Genomic DNA, 14,425 nt, shown 5'->3' with positions numbered 1-14,425 from the left:
TAACTCAGATCAGGATCTCCTACCTTAAGGTGAAAATACCCTTCCTCTTCTGGATATCTGTAATTTCTAATTTATTTTGGTTGAGGTACAAATTAAAAGTCCTTACAGTTCATAGCTTGTGGGCATTTTCTGCACATAACAATCACCGTCATTGTCTTTATGCCAAAAAAATAAGACTTGCCTTGGGGGAGCAAGGGAGAAAAGGGGCTGAAGTAGTGGGAGGAACCCAACTGTAAAGGTTTAGGAGTCCCTATGGAGGTTTATAAATAGACGACTGCCATGTGCAAAATGTGAAAGAAACTCAGCATAAGAGCTGTTGCTGTTTTGAAATCTAACAACATCCATTTAGGCAGTAGACAGAGTTATAAACAAACAATAAATCAAGAAATTATTAACATTTGAATTTTGGCAAGATAATAAAATGTGTAGGGGCATAATCAGCAAATAATAGGAAAGATCTGCAAGTGAGCCCACCAATTAATGATAAATAGGACTTGGCAAGGAGTAACTTCACCAATGTGGATCTCATTAGATGGCCATGGAACCTGTTCCTGCAGCAGCCCTCTCCAAGTGAGGGAAAGGTGAGGTAACCGTCATGTCAGCATACTCACCCCCTTGCAGCTCTCGGCCTTTGGGATTGTAACCACCTGGGCCAAAATGACAACCTTATGCTGCTGTAAAGGGCATGCCATGGTTCTCTAGGCTTTAAGTGATAGGTTTCCTTGTCTCAGCTTTTGGACCTTTGCTCTGTAATTCCATCACAACAAAGGTGACTGAAAACACGCAGGTTTGTTTACTCTGGAGAGGGGGAGCCCCTCACTCCTCTGTTCACCTTGCTTTATTAACAACACCTCTCAAAGAGGAGAATGCCCCCAAGCAAGCAATATCACTTAAACAGATAAATAGTTCACACACCAGGCAGCGGGGGACGGAGAGGGGGAAGAGACCCTGCCTTATTAGACTGGAAACAGATACACCATATTAATACAAAGAATCAGCATATGGTTCTAATAGGCTTTCTTAAAATGATTTATCAGCTGTGATTAAGCCCTCGACCAGCATGTCTATCTTCATAAATAAAGTAAAAGTGCACCTTGCTCTGAAATATATCAGCAGTATCTGATTACCTACCCAACTATATAGGCTTCAGTCCACTCTGGGGAGCAAAGAGCTCATGTTTTATAGCAGAGTGTATGCTCTAAAGAGATTGCCAAGATTTAGGGACTTTACTTAAGAGATAGCCTTATAAAAATGCCACTACAAGGAAGCTTTATCTCTTCATCGTGTGCCATTCAGTCCATGCTGCTCAAATCTGAACTGGCAACAAGAAAGCTGTGTGACTGAAAACATTCATAGGAAGACCAAGGCAAAATGCTCAACTATGCAATGGGGTTGTGAAAGAAATGTCAGAATGCAATCAGGCAGGCCTCCTTTTTTTGGGGTAGCCAAAATATACAAAACATAACAAAACCCCAAACATTACAAGAGGGTGACTCAACTTCTTTGGGACAGAGACAATATGAAGCAGAAGGAAAGTGGACTGTCCTGACTGAGCTCTGCAGGATGATTCATCAGCCGGAACTCTGAAGAGCATGGAAGGATTATGCTTAGGGAGGGTTAGCTCAATCAGAAACGTATGCCTTCAAGACATGACTTTCTGCATGATTTAGGCACTTACTGCTGAAAAAACGATCAGGTCTTCTCTCAGAGTATGAGGATCTAAACCCATAAATCCATTCAAACACAGTTCATTGCTACAGAAGATAAGACAGACCTGCCTGCCAGCAGAGCATAAGACATTGTACTATCAGTAACGAGCCTAGGTTAAAGCCTATTCTTCTGAATATTTCTGCAAGGTCATGATATGAACTCTGTTGTCTTCCTAGGTTTTCTGCACCACTAGGCAGGAAGATTCCCTTTTGTAACACAGTTCAGCATGGCAACTAAGTGTCTGGACATAGATACACGCTCAAAACAGGACTCACAAAATCAGGGGACTAATGTGCCAACTGCAGAACTGCCATATAAAATACAACATGCCACCACATGTCTATCATCAGAGCTCTGCAAGTTAAGAAAAGCAGTTAAAATCTAGCAAGCCTACCCATCTGGAGAGAGGAGGAGAGCATTCTTCCTGTCTTTAGCAACACTGAACAACAGCTGATAAATCTTTAACACACATGGTTTGCGGGATGCCCTATGCGGAGACCGAGGAGATATGGAATCAATCCGAGGCTCTGCCACAGACTTCCTGTGTAATTTTCAGCACGTCACTTAAGCCCAGATCCTTTATGGTAGCTCACCAATTCGCTTCTGCTTTATTTCAGTGAAAGCAAGGCACCAAAATGCCTTTGAAGGTGTCTATCAATCTTTTGAGGCCAGATTGCTGAACTTATTTTGGAACCAAAAGAGGCAGATAGATGCTTGGTAGAACGGTGGAGAGCACCCAGCTCCCCTGCAATTCTCATTCCATGTGTGTGATTCCTTCAAGAGCCTGGTGTCTCACTACAAAGGAGCTTTGGAAAATAATGTTCCATGGAACCTGTTTTTCCTTAGAAAATAAGAGACAAAGCATTTACCTTCTCCATAGGAATGCTGCAGAAGCTTGTTATGAAGGAAAAAGGGGGTTAATAAAGCAACAGTGAGCCCATAAAGCAGATCAATAGCCTGATGCAATTACTGCATATAAAACCTCAGAATAACCCACTGGAAAAACTCTAATACAGAGTTATAATGTATTCTTACACTACTTCAATGCATAACACATAAGAAGTGCTATGCTGTGCACACATCTTAACAGATACAGATGTTATATCCCTGGTAGTGTTTAAGGCCAGGTCAGATGGGGTCTTGGGTGACATGGTTTAGTGTGAGGTGTTCCTGCCCATGGCAGGGGGGTTGGAACTAGACGATCTTAAGGTCCTTTCCAGCCCTCACTATTCCATGATCCCATGACTTAGAGTATAGGCACTATAATGAAATCTTTGGATATGGGGTGATATTTTGGGTTTTGATCTCAAGAGTTGAGCTGTCACCTTGACAACAGTTTAACTGATTAACAAAGTAACGGCTTGAAGTTATTACAATACCTACAGCCACAGTACCCTGGTCGTTAAACACTATATTAACATAAATCATGCCTAGTCTTATTTTGTATCTATTACAATATACCATATAAGATACTCAGTCTTGGTGGAAGAATAAGAAGTCAGAGGGACCTTTGACTTGAAAAAAAAAATACGGACTTCCTTACATCATATTTAGACAAATGCAGGGAGAACGCATATATGTGTATTTATGATTGCATAATTAAAAAGAAAAAAATAAAAAAATAACCAAGCACTTAAAGATAGGTCTTTGCTTTCTTCTGCTGTACAGACTGTCAGTTGAGCCACAAGTGCACAAGGAGCAGGCTTACAAATTTGCTCATTTATATTACTTCACTAGTGAAATTCAGCTGTTTCAGAGCACTTGCCTCTGAAATATCTACCACCCCACCATCCTTCTCAATAACCCCACTAGGGTTTCAGAGTATTCACAAGGGAAAACTGATTGCTGCAGAGGCAGGGCGCACACTCAGAAGTCATACAGTTCTACACCAGCACACCGTAGCATTGACACCACCTCCCACAGGACCATGTTTACAAGGAAATCAATCTGCAGGTGTCCTGTCCTGCATTACTACAAAACTGGACACAAAATGTACACATATTCTTGAAGCATGGCCCTGTGATGCACATTAATCATGTGAGGGGGGGAAAAGTCAGATGAGTGCACTCCTTGGGAAGGGAGCTGGTTTCCGTAAATGGCCAGCATTGAATTTTTTATCCACCAGCCACACCAACCACCAAAATGAACCCTCCATCCTTGTTCTTCTCTTTCATCAACAGAGCGTGTTGCCACCACTATATAGCCTATTACCATACAATACAAGCCTCTAAAATCCAAACATTTGTGCGATGTGCTTTATCAACATACAGATATCTTTTTCTTTTCATATATGGGTACCGTATCACTCTTTCCTGTTCAAGAGTCCCCTTTACTGCACTGCTACTGTATTGTCGATGATTAAATGTAAGCATGAACCTTCTGCTTTAATGGAATGATGGACCAGATTAAAACAAGGTATGAAGTGTTTTCTGATATCCAACCAACACAACTCTTGCAAGTTCTCCTATTGGGAAAGTCAAAAGATTTCAAAATGGCACCTTCTGCAAAAGAGCAGCGTGTCCCCCAGGGCCTGCCTCTGCTCCCAGTGACATGGCTGAACAGTATCAGCCCCTCTTTTGGTGGGTTAATTTAAATTAAGCTTAAAAAAAAAAAAAAAACAAAAAACAAAAAAAAAAACACGCAGCAAACCCTACTAAGTTTGTGCAACAGAAGAAATGTTTATTGGGCATTCTTATTCCATCAGATTTAGGTGAACTGATTTGGTATTTACTTTTTATCTCCTTGTTTCAATGTAAGAGGTTTCCTTTTTAAAAAACACTTAAATCAAACAAAAGCCATCATGCTTTTTTCTGCAAACTTTTCAGAAGGCAGACGGGAAGACCTGTGGGACAGGTTTAAATTTTATGTAATGTACACAAGGTGCAGAAATCACGTTAAATTTTTCACCAAACTACACTGCTCAAGAGACAGATTCTATCACTTCCATCTTGCCCTGAATTAGATCATCTTAGCCATACTCACAGGCTACAGCACAGAGCTATGACATTCAGAAAAACATTTGCAAGAATTCCCTGCTGGTAGTCAGAGAGTCACTGAGTTCAGCACAAGTTAATACCTTCCACATACACATCAGACTGTAGCATCATCCCTTGTTTAACACAATTAGGCTGGATATTTGGGCTTTTTGATCATTGTGTAGACTGAACTTATTCAGCCACCAAATGCTCTATATTTGTTTTTCTTCTATTTTTTTACTGGACTACTTCAATTCACAGATGTTTTCCTAGCAGTGAGGTGCCTGCAGTGGGATAGTATACTTAGAACAGGAATATTAAGCCGCGCAGAGGAATTGCTGGCCACAAGTTTCCTGAATTGACATTGAACAACCCCCAAAAAGCATTGAGAATAGCCGTTTCCCTGACCCATTTGCACAGTTTACATGTTATCATGCAGCATTGAACACTGGCTAGAAAATTTCAAAGTTGCAGGATAAGCCTTAGAAAGTGGTGCATCCAAATTCTAGCATAAGCAGAATCTGATGAGAAAATGCCTCACATTTAAAATACTCAACTATTTCAGAGTACTCTAAGTGCTATACTGAGCATATTTCCACTTTTTCTCATTTCATGCAGGGAGGTCAGGCTAGATGCATTTTAAGGAAGCAGGTCCAATTAGTTATTCACAAACAGATCCTGACCCTTCCTGTCTGACATTATCCTCTCAGCCTCAATGCTCAAAACAAGATGCAACAGCAGGGCCTATCCAGTAGCAGCAAAAGTCATGTGTTTGCATTTATAACCCACTACAAATATTTTGGATACTTAATGCTCCCAGCAGTGTAAACCTAAAACCTGCAACCAGTAGGCTAAAATGGTCATCTGATCTGGCAGTACTACCTGCCTTGTTGATTTGGGCTGCAGATTTTGTTTAGGGCCAAGCTGCCGATTGCTGCCTGACTCAAGTTCATAAAAGCTGTAATATTTACACCTTTCCAAGCAGAAATATAGTATAGGTATGCTTTTACCTGTGCTAATTTTGGTGGTGAAATTGACAGATAGGATGCTTATGTCAGGAAGAGTGCCATCAAGAGGATATAAAAAGCCTCTTTCTCATACGCTTATCAGTATGCTCGTGGCTGATCTATAGCATCCTTTGCATTTAAGGAGTAGGCCTTTCTCAAGCTGATGAGAAAGCTGCAAGTATGCAGCTAATATTTGATGGTAGAGGCAACAGAGGAGCCAAACAAACTGACAATCCCACTTCAATTTATAACTTCTTTCTCATTTCAATTTAGATCCTGGAAGTAACCAGCATTATTACTACTTGCATCCACTCAGTCCCCAAGCAGAGGCTAACCAACATATACTGTAAGAGATGGTCCTTGACATGAGTTTACGACCATAGGACATATCAAGTATGGAAGGCAGAAAGACAGAGTACTCCCACTTAACACATGAGCAAATATGGCATAAAGTTGTTAAGTGATTTGTTCCTAGATAAGCAGCTAGGATATTCATGCAAGCGCTTTCCTCTCAATACTACCTTTACAAAAAAAGGTACACACGTTGTTCCTGAAAATGTGCGCTCAGTGCTTCACAGTTACTTTGGAATGTCACCAGTTCACATAACCAGCTTAATCACAGCAAGTTCTCATGGATTATCCATGAGCTCCTGCTCAGAAGAAAAAAAAAAAAAAAAAAAAAAAGAACAAAAGGAAGAAATAATGCAGCCAATTAAACTTTATCCTTTGAGTTTTCAAATGATGACTCAAGGAGGAAAAAAAATAGAATGAGTGTTTTTCTGTTAGAAGATTTCAGCGTCAAGCTGTGCGCTAAGCCACAGCGATATACTAAAATAAACAAAAGTATTTCTTTCAGAGTCCAGAGAAATTAACACAACCAAAAATATTTTTGGATTACTTTTCTGAGCCATGAGTAAGATTTCCATGCAGCTAGTCTTAGTCTGCAAGGCTTGGTAGGTCCGGCACTCACATTCTAGGGACAGGCTGTTAGAAACATTTTGTTAGCAATAGCTGCAGCTTGAGGAGTCCCTTTCTGTCATGGTCTTTGTCTCTTGCATTTGCATAAAGTGCTACTGGAGCCTGCTTCAGGTTCCTATCTGGCAATCAGTTGGTAATGTAAGAATGAGCATACAGCAGATTAATTGGAAACACAGAGCAAATGTTACAGGTTAGTCAGCTTTTTGGACTTTCTCCCCCCCCCCCCCCCCCCTTTTTTCTTTTAATTTTTACGATTTCCCTCCCTGCCACCACTCATTTGCTCATTATCAGAAAACTTGATGCCTTTGTCTAGGTTTTAATCAGATTATGCAGCAACCACATGTAAACTGAAATGGACTCAGCCACAGATTGCAGTTCTTGATGTTGCAAACTGTGCAGAAGTCTACATCAGTAGATTTCTCCTCACCTCCCACTTGTGCAAAATAAATACCATGCAGAAAGAACTGCTTAAGAATCCTCTAATTTGTGAAGAAGTAGCAGTGTACAGAAATGTTCCCCTTGACTCTGCCTAAGACTCCCCACTGCAGTACATAAGACAAGTTTTAACAAGTTAAATCCAAAATTAGACACACTTATCCCATTACACGGCTGTTTCCTAACATTCATCCTGTACACAAAGCCGTGAGGGCAGTCAGGGCTATTTTCCCAGTCCTCAACCAAAACTTGGACTCTCACCTTTGGACGCTCTTTTCCTTTGTTCAGCATACCTTTCCTCTACCTTTCCCAGTCTCTTTCCTTACAAGCCACAAATAAACCATCCCTGGACTCTGTTCCTTATAAAACCAAAGCCAAACCACTCCTAGACTCCCTTCTCACCTTCTTTTTACAAGCCTTGCATCCCATTCTGTACCTCAGCAACCAGCTTTACCTCTTCTTCCCCCCCCCCCCCCCCCAAAAAAAGCCCTCTTGGCCTTTACTTTGCAAGTCTCAAGATCTTTAAATGCTGCTGCCTTTCATAAGCCCAGCAGCACATATGCCTCACATGTTTGAATTTTGAGTGGGATAGCAATCACCAACAGGCAAAGGAAATGACAATACAGGAGCCATAAGAAATAGGACCTACAGAGGAAGCCCTTTCAGTTTGGGAGCACAGACACCCTGAAAGGCAAAATAATGCTGAGGCAAGCTAACAAAAAGTCCCCTCTGGCTTCAGCACCATAGCTGCTTCATAGCAGCCTTTTCCTACTTCTAGTCTGTGGTCTCGGTTAATGTTCAAATTAGACAAATAGAGATTACCGTGAGAACTAATTCAAATAACACACTGTTCAATAACTGGGGAACTCCTATGGCAGGGGACACATTACACAGGAATTTCCAAGAGCCACAGAAATGGGAGAGGGGAAAACAGGAACACAAAGAGAACGTTGTGAAGGGGAAGCATTGGGCAGGTTACTGGAGGGCTGCAGGGAGCAATATGCTGAGGTAGGAAGTTGCACATTACTCGTGTTTTAGTCCTCAAAAGCAACCAGAACTTTGGATCTTATTTGAAAAGTTAAAATTTCGTGCATTAGCTCTTGCCGGCCTCCATAGTGCATTAAGCTGTTTTACTAGTCCCTGAAAATTTTAACAGCTCTTTAGGATCCCTCAAAATACCTTAACAACCTTTGGGCACAAGAGTACACTTAACCTCATATAAATATATCATTCAAGCAAAACTTACAAATACTGAAACTAAAAGAATACTATTTGAGAACAGGATACATTATCTACTAGGTATTACAAGTTAAAGTTTCTCCCTTCAACACAAATACTTTATGAGAAATACAGAAACAGTAATGATGACAAATAAATCCAGGGCCCCGTCATGTTGCAGAGGAAAGAGCAAAACTTTTTTTCCTTTTTTTTTTCTTAAATAAATGCTCCTTCATTATCCACATTTCTCTATCATGCATTTGAGCAAGTTTGCAGTCCTCACTTCAAAGATGAAATAATTTTCCCAAGCCTCTCCCTCAAGAGGTGTGTGGTTTGTGTTACAGTTTACTTAAAGGCAGAGACTTGGAATCAAACCCTGGCAAACACAGTTACACACTTCTGGAAATGCAATGCTGGAGTTTTGCTGGTTTGGGGGGTTTATATTTGTCAACTGTTTCAATAGTTTAAAAAGTATGTCACATCTTATAGTGCCACCTAGTTTCTAACCAAAAGGTTACTACCAGGTAGCAGAGCTCAATCTGCTTTCACAGATAGTGATATTGAAACATGTCCTTTAAAGTTTCAAGAATATAAAAACAGGAGGAAGGGTTCAGTGTGCTCAAACTCACCCTTTTGTTGTTCTCTTCTTCTTGTGCCTTCCTAAACTCGTGCTCTAGGGAGCAATCAATGTCATTGAAGAGGCCCACTTCCTCACAGTTCTTCAGAAAGCGTGTTGGTGTAGGAGTCTGATCTGAGAATATGACAAGAAATGATCATTGGTATTTAATACTAAAAGGAGGAGGAGACAATTATATTGCCTTCCAGGGAAAAAGAGGTTCTAGCTAACCTCTCCATGCCTTCCCATCAATACCACACCATCATTAAAAACAAACCACATGGCGCTGAATTTCAACACAATGCACTGCAGACAGCCAGTGTTTGCCAGCAGTGTCTGAAAACACACAGCACTGTTCATCATTCAACCAGGAAGACAACAGGCCAGATTTTCACAAGGCACATAACACAAGTACATAACCTTAAAGTGTGCAAGTGGTCATCGTGGTCATCGTCATTGTTTATAAACCTTCAATAATAGGTGCATGCAAAACACTGCACAGTGCGTATCACAAAGCACATTTACATCACAGCACACAGGTCACTGCTGCAGATACATGTTAGTTAACACCTTCAAGTGCTTGAAAACCACCCCAAACATACACATTCTTTGCAAAACCCATGAAGTTAGCCACAATGAGAAGTCTGCTTCTAACAGAGTTTTGAAAGAGTTAAATGACATTTAGAAAAACCAATGAAATGTTAAACTTTGACCACAAAGAAGCATTCTTATGTGTTTTACACCTGAAAGTGCAATACACATAAGGCAAGAGATTTGGAGTCAAAATACTTTTAATGCATGCCTTCATCTCTAGGAACTCTTTCGCCTTCTCGGAAATAATGTGAGGAAGGACAGGCATCTCTAGCGCCACAGGCAACAGGGACTCAAGAAAGCACAAGATTTTCCCCCACCTCTTCAAAAACCTGTCAGATAGATGAGCTGCGTTGCCCTGTGGACTCTATTTTCAGTGATGACCTTGGGCCTTCTTCAGGAAGTGCAAGTTTAAGAGCAAACTTGGGAACTCCTGAAAGGTCAAGCTCTGAGGCACCTCTATTCATTCTTAGGCAAGTTCTTAACTACTACACCTCACCTTTTCCATCTCCCGCTCAAAATTACAGTACAGAACCATATTAGCAGAAGGGGGGGAAAGTCCACATGATCCTATCAGTTTTACACACATTTAAGAAAAAAATAATAAAAAACTCTTTCCTTACCTGTTGGTTCCTTTTTTCCAAGCCCTCATTCCAGCTCAAGCTGCTTTGTGCCTAATCTTATGGAAAGACTGGATTCACTCTCTTCAAAAATAATCTTCTGCATAATCACAGAATCATAGAATCACAGAATCCCAAGGGTTGGAAGGGACCTAAAAAGATCATCTAGTCCAACCCCCCTGCAAGAGCAGGGTAACCTACAGTACATCACACAGGAACTTGTCCAGGCGGGCCTTGAATATCTCCAGTGTAGGAGACTCCACAACCCCCCTGGGCAGCCTGTTCCAGTGCTCTGTCACTCTTACAGTAAAGAAGTTCTTCCTGATGTTAACGTGGAACTTCCTATGTTCCAGTTTACACCCATTGCCCCTTGTCCTATCACTGGATATCACTGAAAAAAGCCTAGCTCCATCATCCTGACACCTACCCTTCACATATTTGTAAACATTGATGAGGTCACCCCTCAGTCTCCTCTTTTGCAAGCTAAAGAGCAACTACCCTATTGTTTGAAATTCATTCTTTACAGAATGAAAACTCTGCCGCACTAACCCCAGTGGCCCATATTGGGCCAATTCTGACCTCAAGAAAAAAAAAAATAATCTTCCTACACCATTGAGCTTGAGAAGAAAAAAAAAAATCAGTTTCTTTCACCTAGCTAAGCTGGGTCAAGTTCTAATGTTTCTCCTTCAATCAGCATAGAAACACACAGCAACCCTCAAACAAAAGGCAGCACAAAAGCAGTGCATGCAAACAGAAATACAGTTTCCACTTGGAAACTTAGAGGGAACATCAGCCTCCTCCATTATAAAACCAGCTGAAGCCAATTTCCACCTGTGTCAGGAGTGGCCCTGAAGGTTTGAGCTTCTCAAGTAATCAATGGGCAGACACACCCATTTGCATTTATGTTCCTGATGGAACATATTGGTGTAACATGAAAAGCAAGTCCTTGAAGTTAAAATTCTGCCTTATTTGTTTTGGCTTGGGCATCCTACTTGTGAGCTTAAGGGAAACAAAACTCAAGTGTTTGGGAATGCACACATATTTATCTATTAGTCTTTCACGGCTAACTACCGTCTTACCAGAGTCAGAAACATAAGACTTTCCAAGAATCTTGAAAGAACTTAGCACAAGGAGCTGAGTCAACGAGGTGCTGACATTGATGGGTGCTGACATTGATGGGAGCTGAGGACACTCAGCACTTTACAGGTTCATATACTAAACAAAGTAGTGTCAAACTAATCTCTAGGGTAACCTCACTGAACTCAGTAGATTTACACCAGGGTTGTGTTTGGCCTTTGGACTGGAGTTTGTGCTGGAAATGAAGTGTACTAAAAAGCAGGAGAAATATATTTGATTTCCAAAAAAGGATTAAATATTACTTTAGTGAACAACACAACTGTTTTGTAGGAAAACCAAGAGAATCATTGTCAAGCCTTCCTGGGCATAAAGGGTTTGTTAGTATTTGAATGCGAGGCAAATACAGGAAATGTTTTATTTTTAGAAGTGGTATATCCGTATCAAATAAGCAAGGTAACAATTTCATCACCAAAATGAGAAACCAGGTTTTCATTAACAAGTTGATGGCGCCACTTTCACTGAAATCAAAAATCCTATTTTTTTTTCCAGAGTCAAAAATCTGGGGACAGAGCAGAAGAGAATACACTAACGTAGATGAGGTTTTGTTATTTTCCATCAAGGTACACAGCTGATACAGAAATAAAGCATTACTACAACAGCTATATTAGCTCAGAAGCATCTTAATGGGTTTCAAGGTGGTGCTCAGGCACATGTAGCTGAAGTTCCAGATCTGTTCAGCATCTATTTCATGAGTGTTAGACAGACACACACAAAAAAATTTATCTCAGTGAAGTAACAGTGAAAACAAGCAACGCAGAGCATGAATGTGACTTCAAATGCACAAAGGCCTCATCAGCTTTTCTCTGTACATAGTGAAAGTGTATCTCCTGCACTAAAAGCAGTCTGAGATAATCAAATGTGTTGCCTACAGCTGATCTTTCCAATCCACTACTTTATTATCTAAAAGCATCAACACTGATAGATTAATGACACCTTTTACACCACCTACATCTTGACATGGTGAACTTAAATTACTACTTCAGTCTCCCCATATGGTTACTGTAGTTTCTATGATCCAGAATGCAGAGACAGGAATTCACAAGAAGATCTGTTAGAACAGGCAGCCCCTCTTTCCTCCCAGTTGGGAAGGGAACACACCACCAAGCACCTGGCCCAAACTCCATTCACAGATCTGCTGGAAGCCAGCTCAGCCAGATGCAAAACAAGAGCTGCCTCTCCACTTTAAAATACTTCATCCTTCAACATCCACACAAACAACCTTCAACAACCACAAAACTTCTGTGTTGTATGAGAGCAGAACTGATAAAGATCCAGACTTTCAAATATTGAGACTTTACATATTACAGTAGTTATACTGCACATACACTACACTTGCTGATTTCAGGACTTTAGGGCTACCAATTCCAGTGGGCTTTCTTTGCTTCTCAGGAAACCAACTATTTTGCCTCTGCAAAACACTAATTCTCCTTCAGGAGGTGAGCAAAGGGGTAGCAGAATATATTACTCTCAACATCACAGTAACCCTTTAACCTAGATTAGGCAAGCCTTTGTGGTTTAACTGGGAACAGTATCACAAAGGAGACCCTAGCATAAATTGCATATTCAGGTCTCCCAGAATTAATAAAATATTCCTAATTCTCAGCACTTAAAAATGCATTAATAGTTCCAACAGCTTGTGCCTGACCTCACTGTTCCCTGTTGGTACAAACAAACCTTTTGTTGCTATCACCAGCGCCCACAACTATTGCAGGCTCACTGAGAACAGGGCTCTGATTTGTTGTACTTCAGCAATTGAATATGCCAGACCCGACTGGACCAAAACTCAGACAGATGTAGCACCGTCCTCAGCATTCCTTCCTGTGTGTCCTCAGCATTCCTGCTGAGGACACACATTACTGTAAGAAGCTGTCCTGCAGGCACACTGTTACCCATACAACCCAGCACTTTTAATGTCACAAGCTGCATTTTGGACTGGGCAGCTTGGGATAAAGGTGTGTCTGGGTTAACCCTAGGTATCTGGCTGTTATACTGAGCAGCCATTCTAACCCAGTCCCGTACTTCAACATGTAAAAGTCTTTCCATCCACAACTGCTACTATGCTTTGAGGTATCTACCTTTAGCCAGCTGTCACTTCCCAAGTGAAACTGTGTCATCTGACAATTACTTAAGAAGTTAACACGTATCTCGCCTTTAGCACCAGGTTGAACACAGAACCCGTCAAGCTTCAGACTAGGCAATATATAGTCTCTTCAGCCTATTACTTAGGTAAATATTTTGCCTCTCTAATGACACAGTCATGTCAAGAAAAGCTGCAAGAAACAATGAGTTTAAATAAACATCAATAATGTAAATAGATAATATAAAAGCCCCAGAGCAAGATCAAATGATCTCACCTGTGCAGATCACAAGTTAACCTACTGTATCGTATAAGAGAGGATTTCAGAAGCACTCAGCAGATTCTGACCAGAACCTGGTATATTGAGTGCATTTTGGCTGCTGTTTTGAGAAACTGTCCTCAATGTCTGAAGTGATGCCTGATCTTCTAGACCCGCTGAAAAATATATGCTGTAAGGCAATGAAGAATTTGAAGTCTTCAGTAAAGTAAAAAGATTCCATTATATACTCATTATGCTTGGTGTGGCATGGGGGTTTCATTGTAATCTCATGGGGGGGGGGGGGGGTGGAGCGCAATTACAGACATAATAGCCTCAGAAAGGACAATTAATCTCAACATACTGCTTTGAAAACAACAGCTCAGGAAATGCAACATTAGTTTGCTATAGAGAGAGTTTATTTGAATCATCCAGAATGCATTTTGTAAAACTAGCTTGGATCCTATGATTTAATCTCTCAAAGCACAAATGAAAACTTTAATGCATGATACCAGTTAAAACTCCCTGGAGAACCAAAGGACAGTTATGTGAAATAAGCTTCAATTTAAACAAAGAAAAATAGAATTCCAATTCAGAAAAAGATACCCAACAGCACAGCTCCACGGTGTGTAACTTGATTCTTCATCTTTCAAAAGAAAAGTTTAGTCTGATGTGCAGTAATAACAGGCATTTGGCTTGTTCAGCTGTGGGCTCTGTTGAAGTTCTATACTTACCCATGTTATACTTTCATACAATGAAAACAAAGTCAGAGTAATAGCGCTAGCACTGAAATTTGCAGGGCTGC

The 14,425-nt window shown here is 40.7% G+C and overlaps 1 protein-coding gene across 2 annotated transcripts in view; it reads right to left on the bottom strand.

Moving 5' to 3' along the window:
- Positions 1 to 14,425, bottom strand: part of CREB5 (cAMP responsive element binding protein 5) — a 254,107-nt gene that overhangs the window by 188,228 nt on the left and 51,454 nt on the right. For both annotated transcript variants that reach the window (XM_065665956.1, XM_065665957.1), the window contains one exon: positions 8,953 to 9,074. In XM_065665956.1, the coding sequence (XP_065522028.1) occupies positions 8,953 to 9,074 (122 nt within the window). The remainder of the gene's footprint in view (positions 1 to 8,952; positions 9,075 to 14,425) is intronic.

Source organism: Lathamus discolor, chromosome 2, assembly GCF_037157495.1.
Source record: "Lathamus discolor isolate bLatDis1 chromosome 2, bLatDis1.hap1, whole genome shotgun sequence".
Classification (NCBI taxonomy): Eukaryota; Metazoa; Chordata; class Aves; order Psittaciformes; family Psittacidae; genus Lathamus; species Lathamus discolor.
Note: the sequence above shows the minus strand (reverse complement) of the source record. Positions and strands in the feature narration are given on the sequence as shown.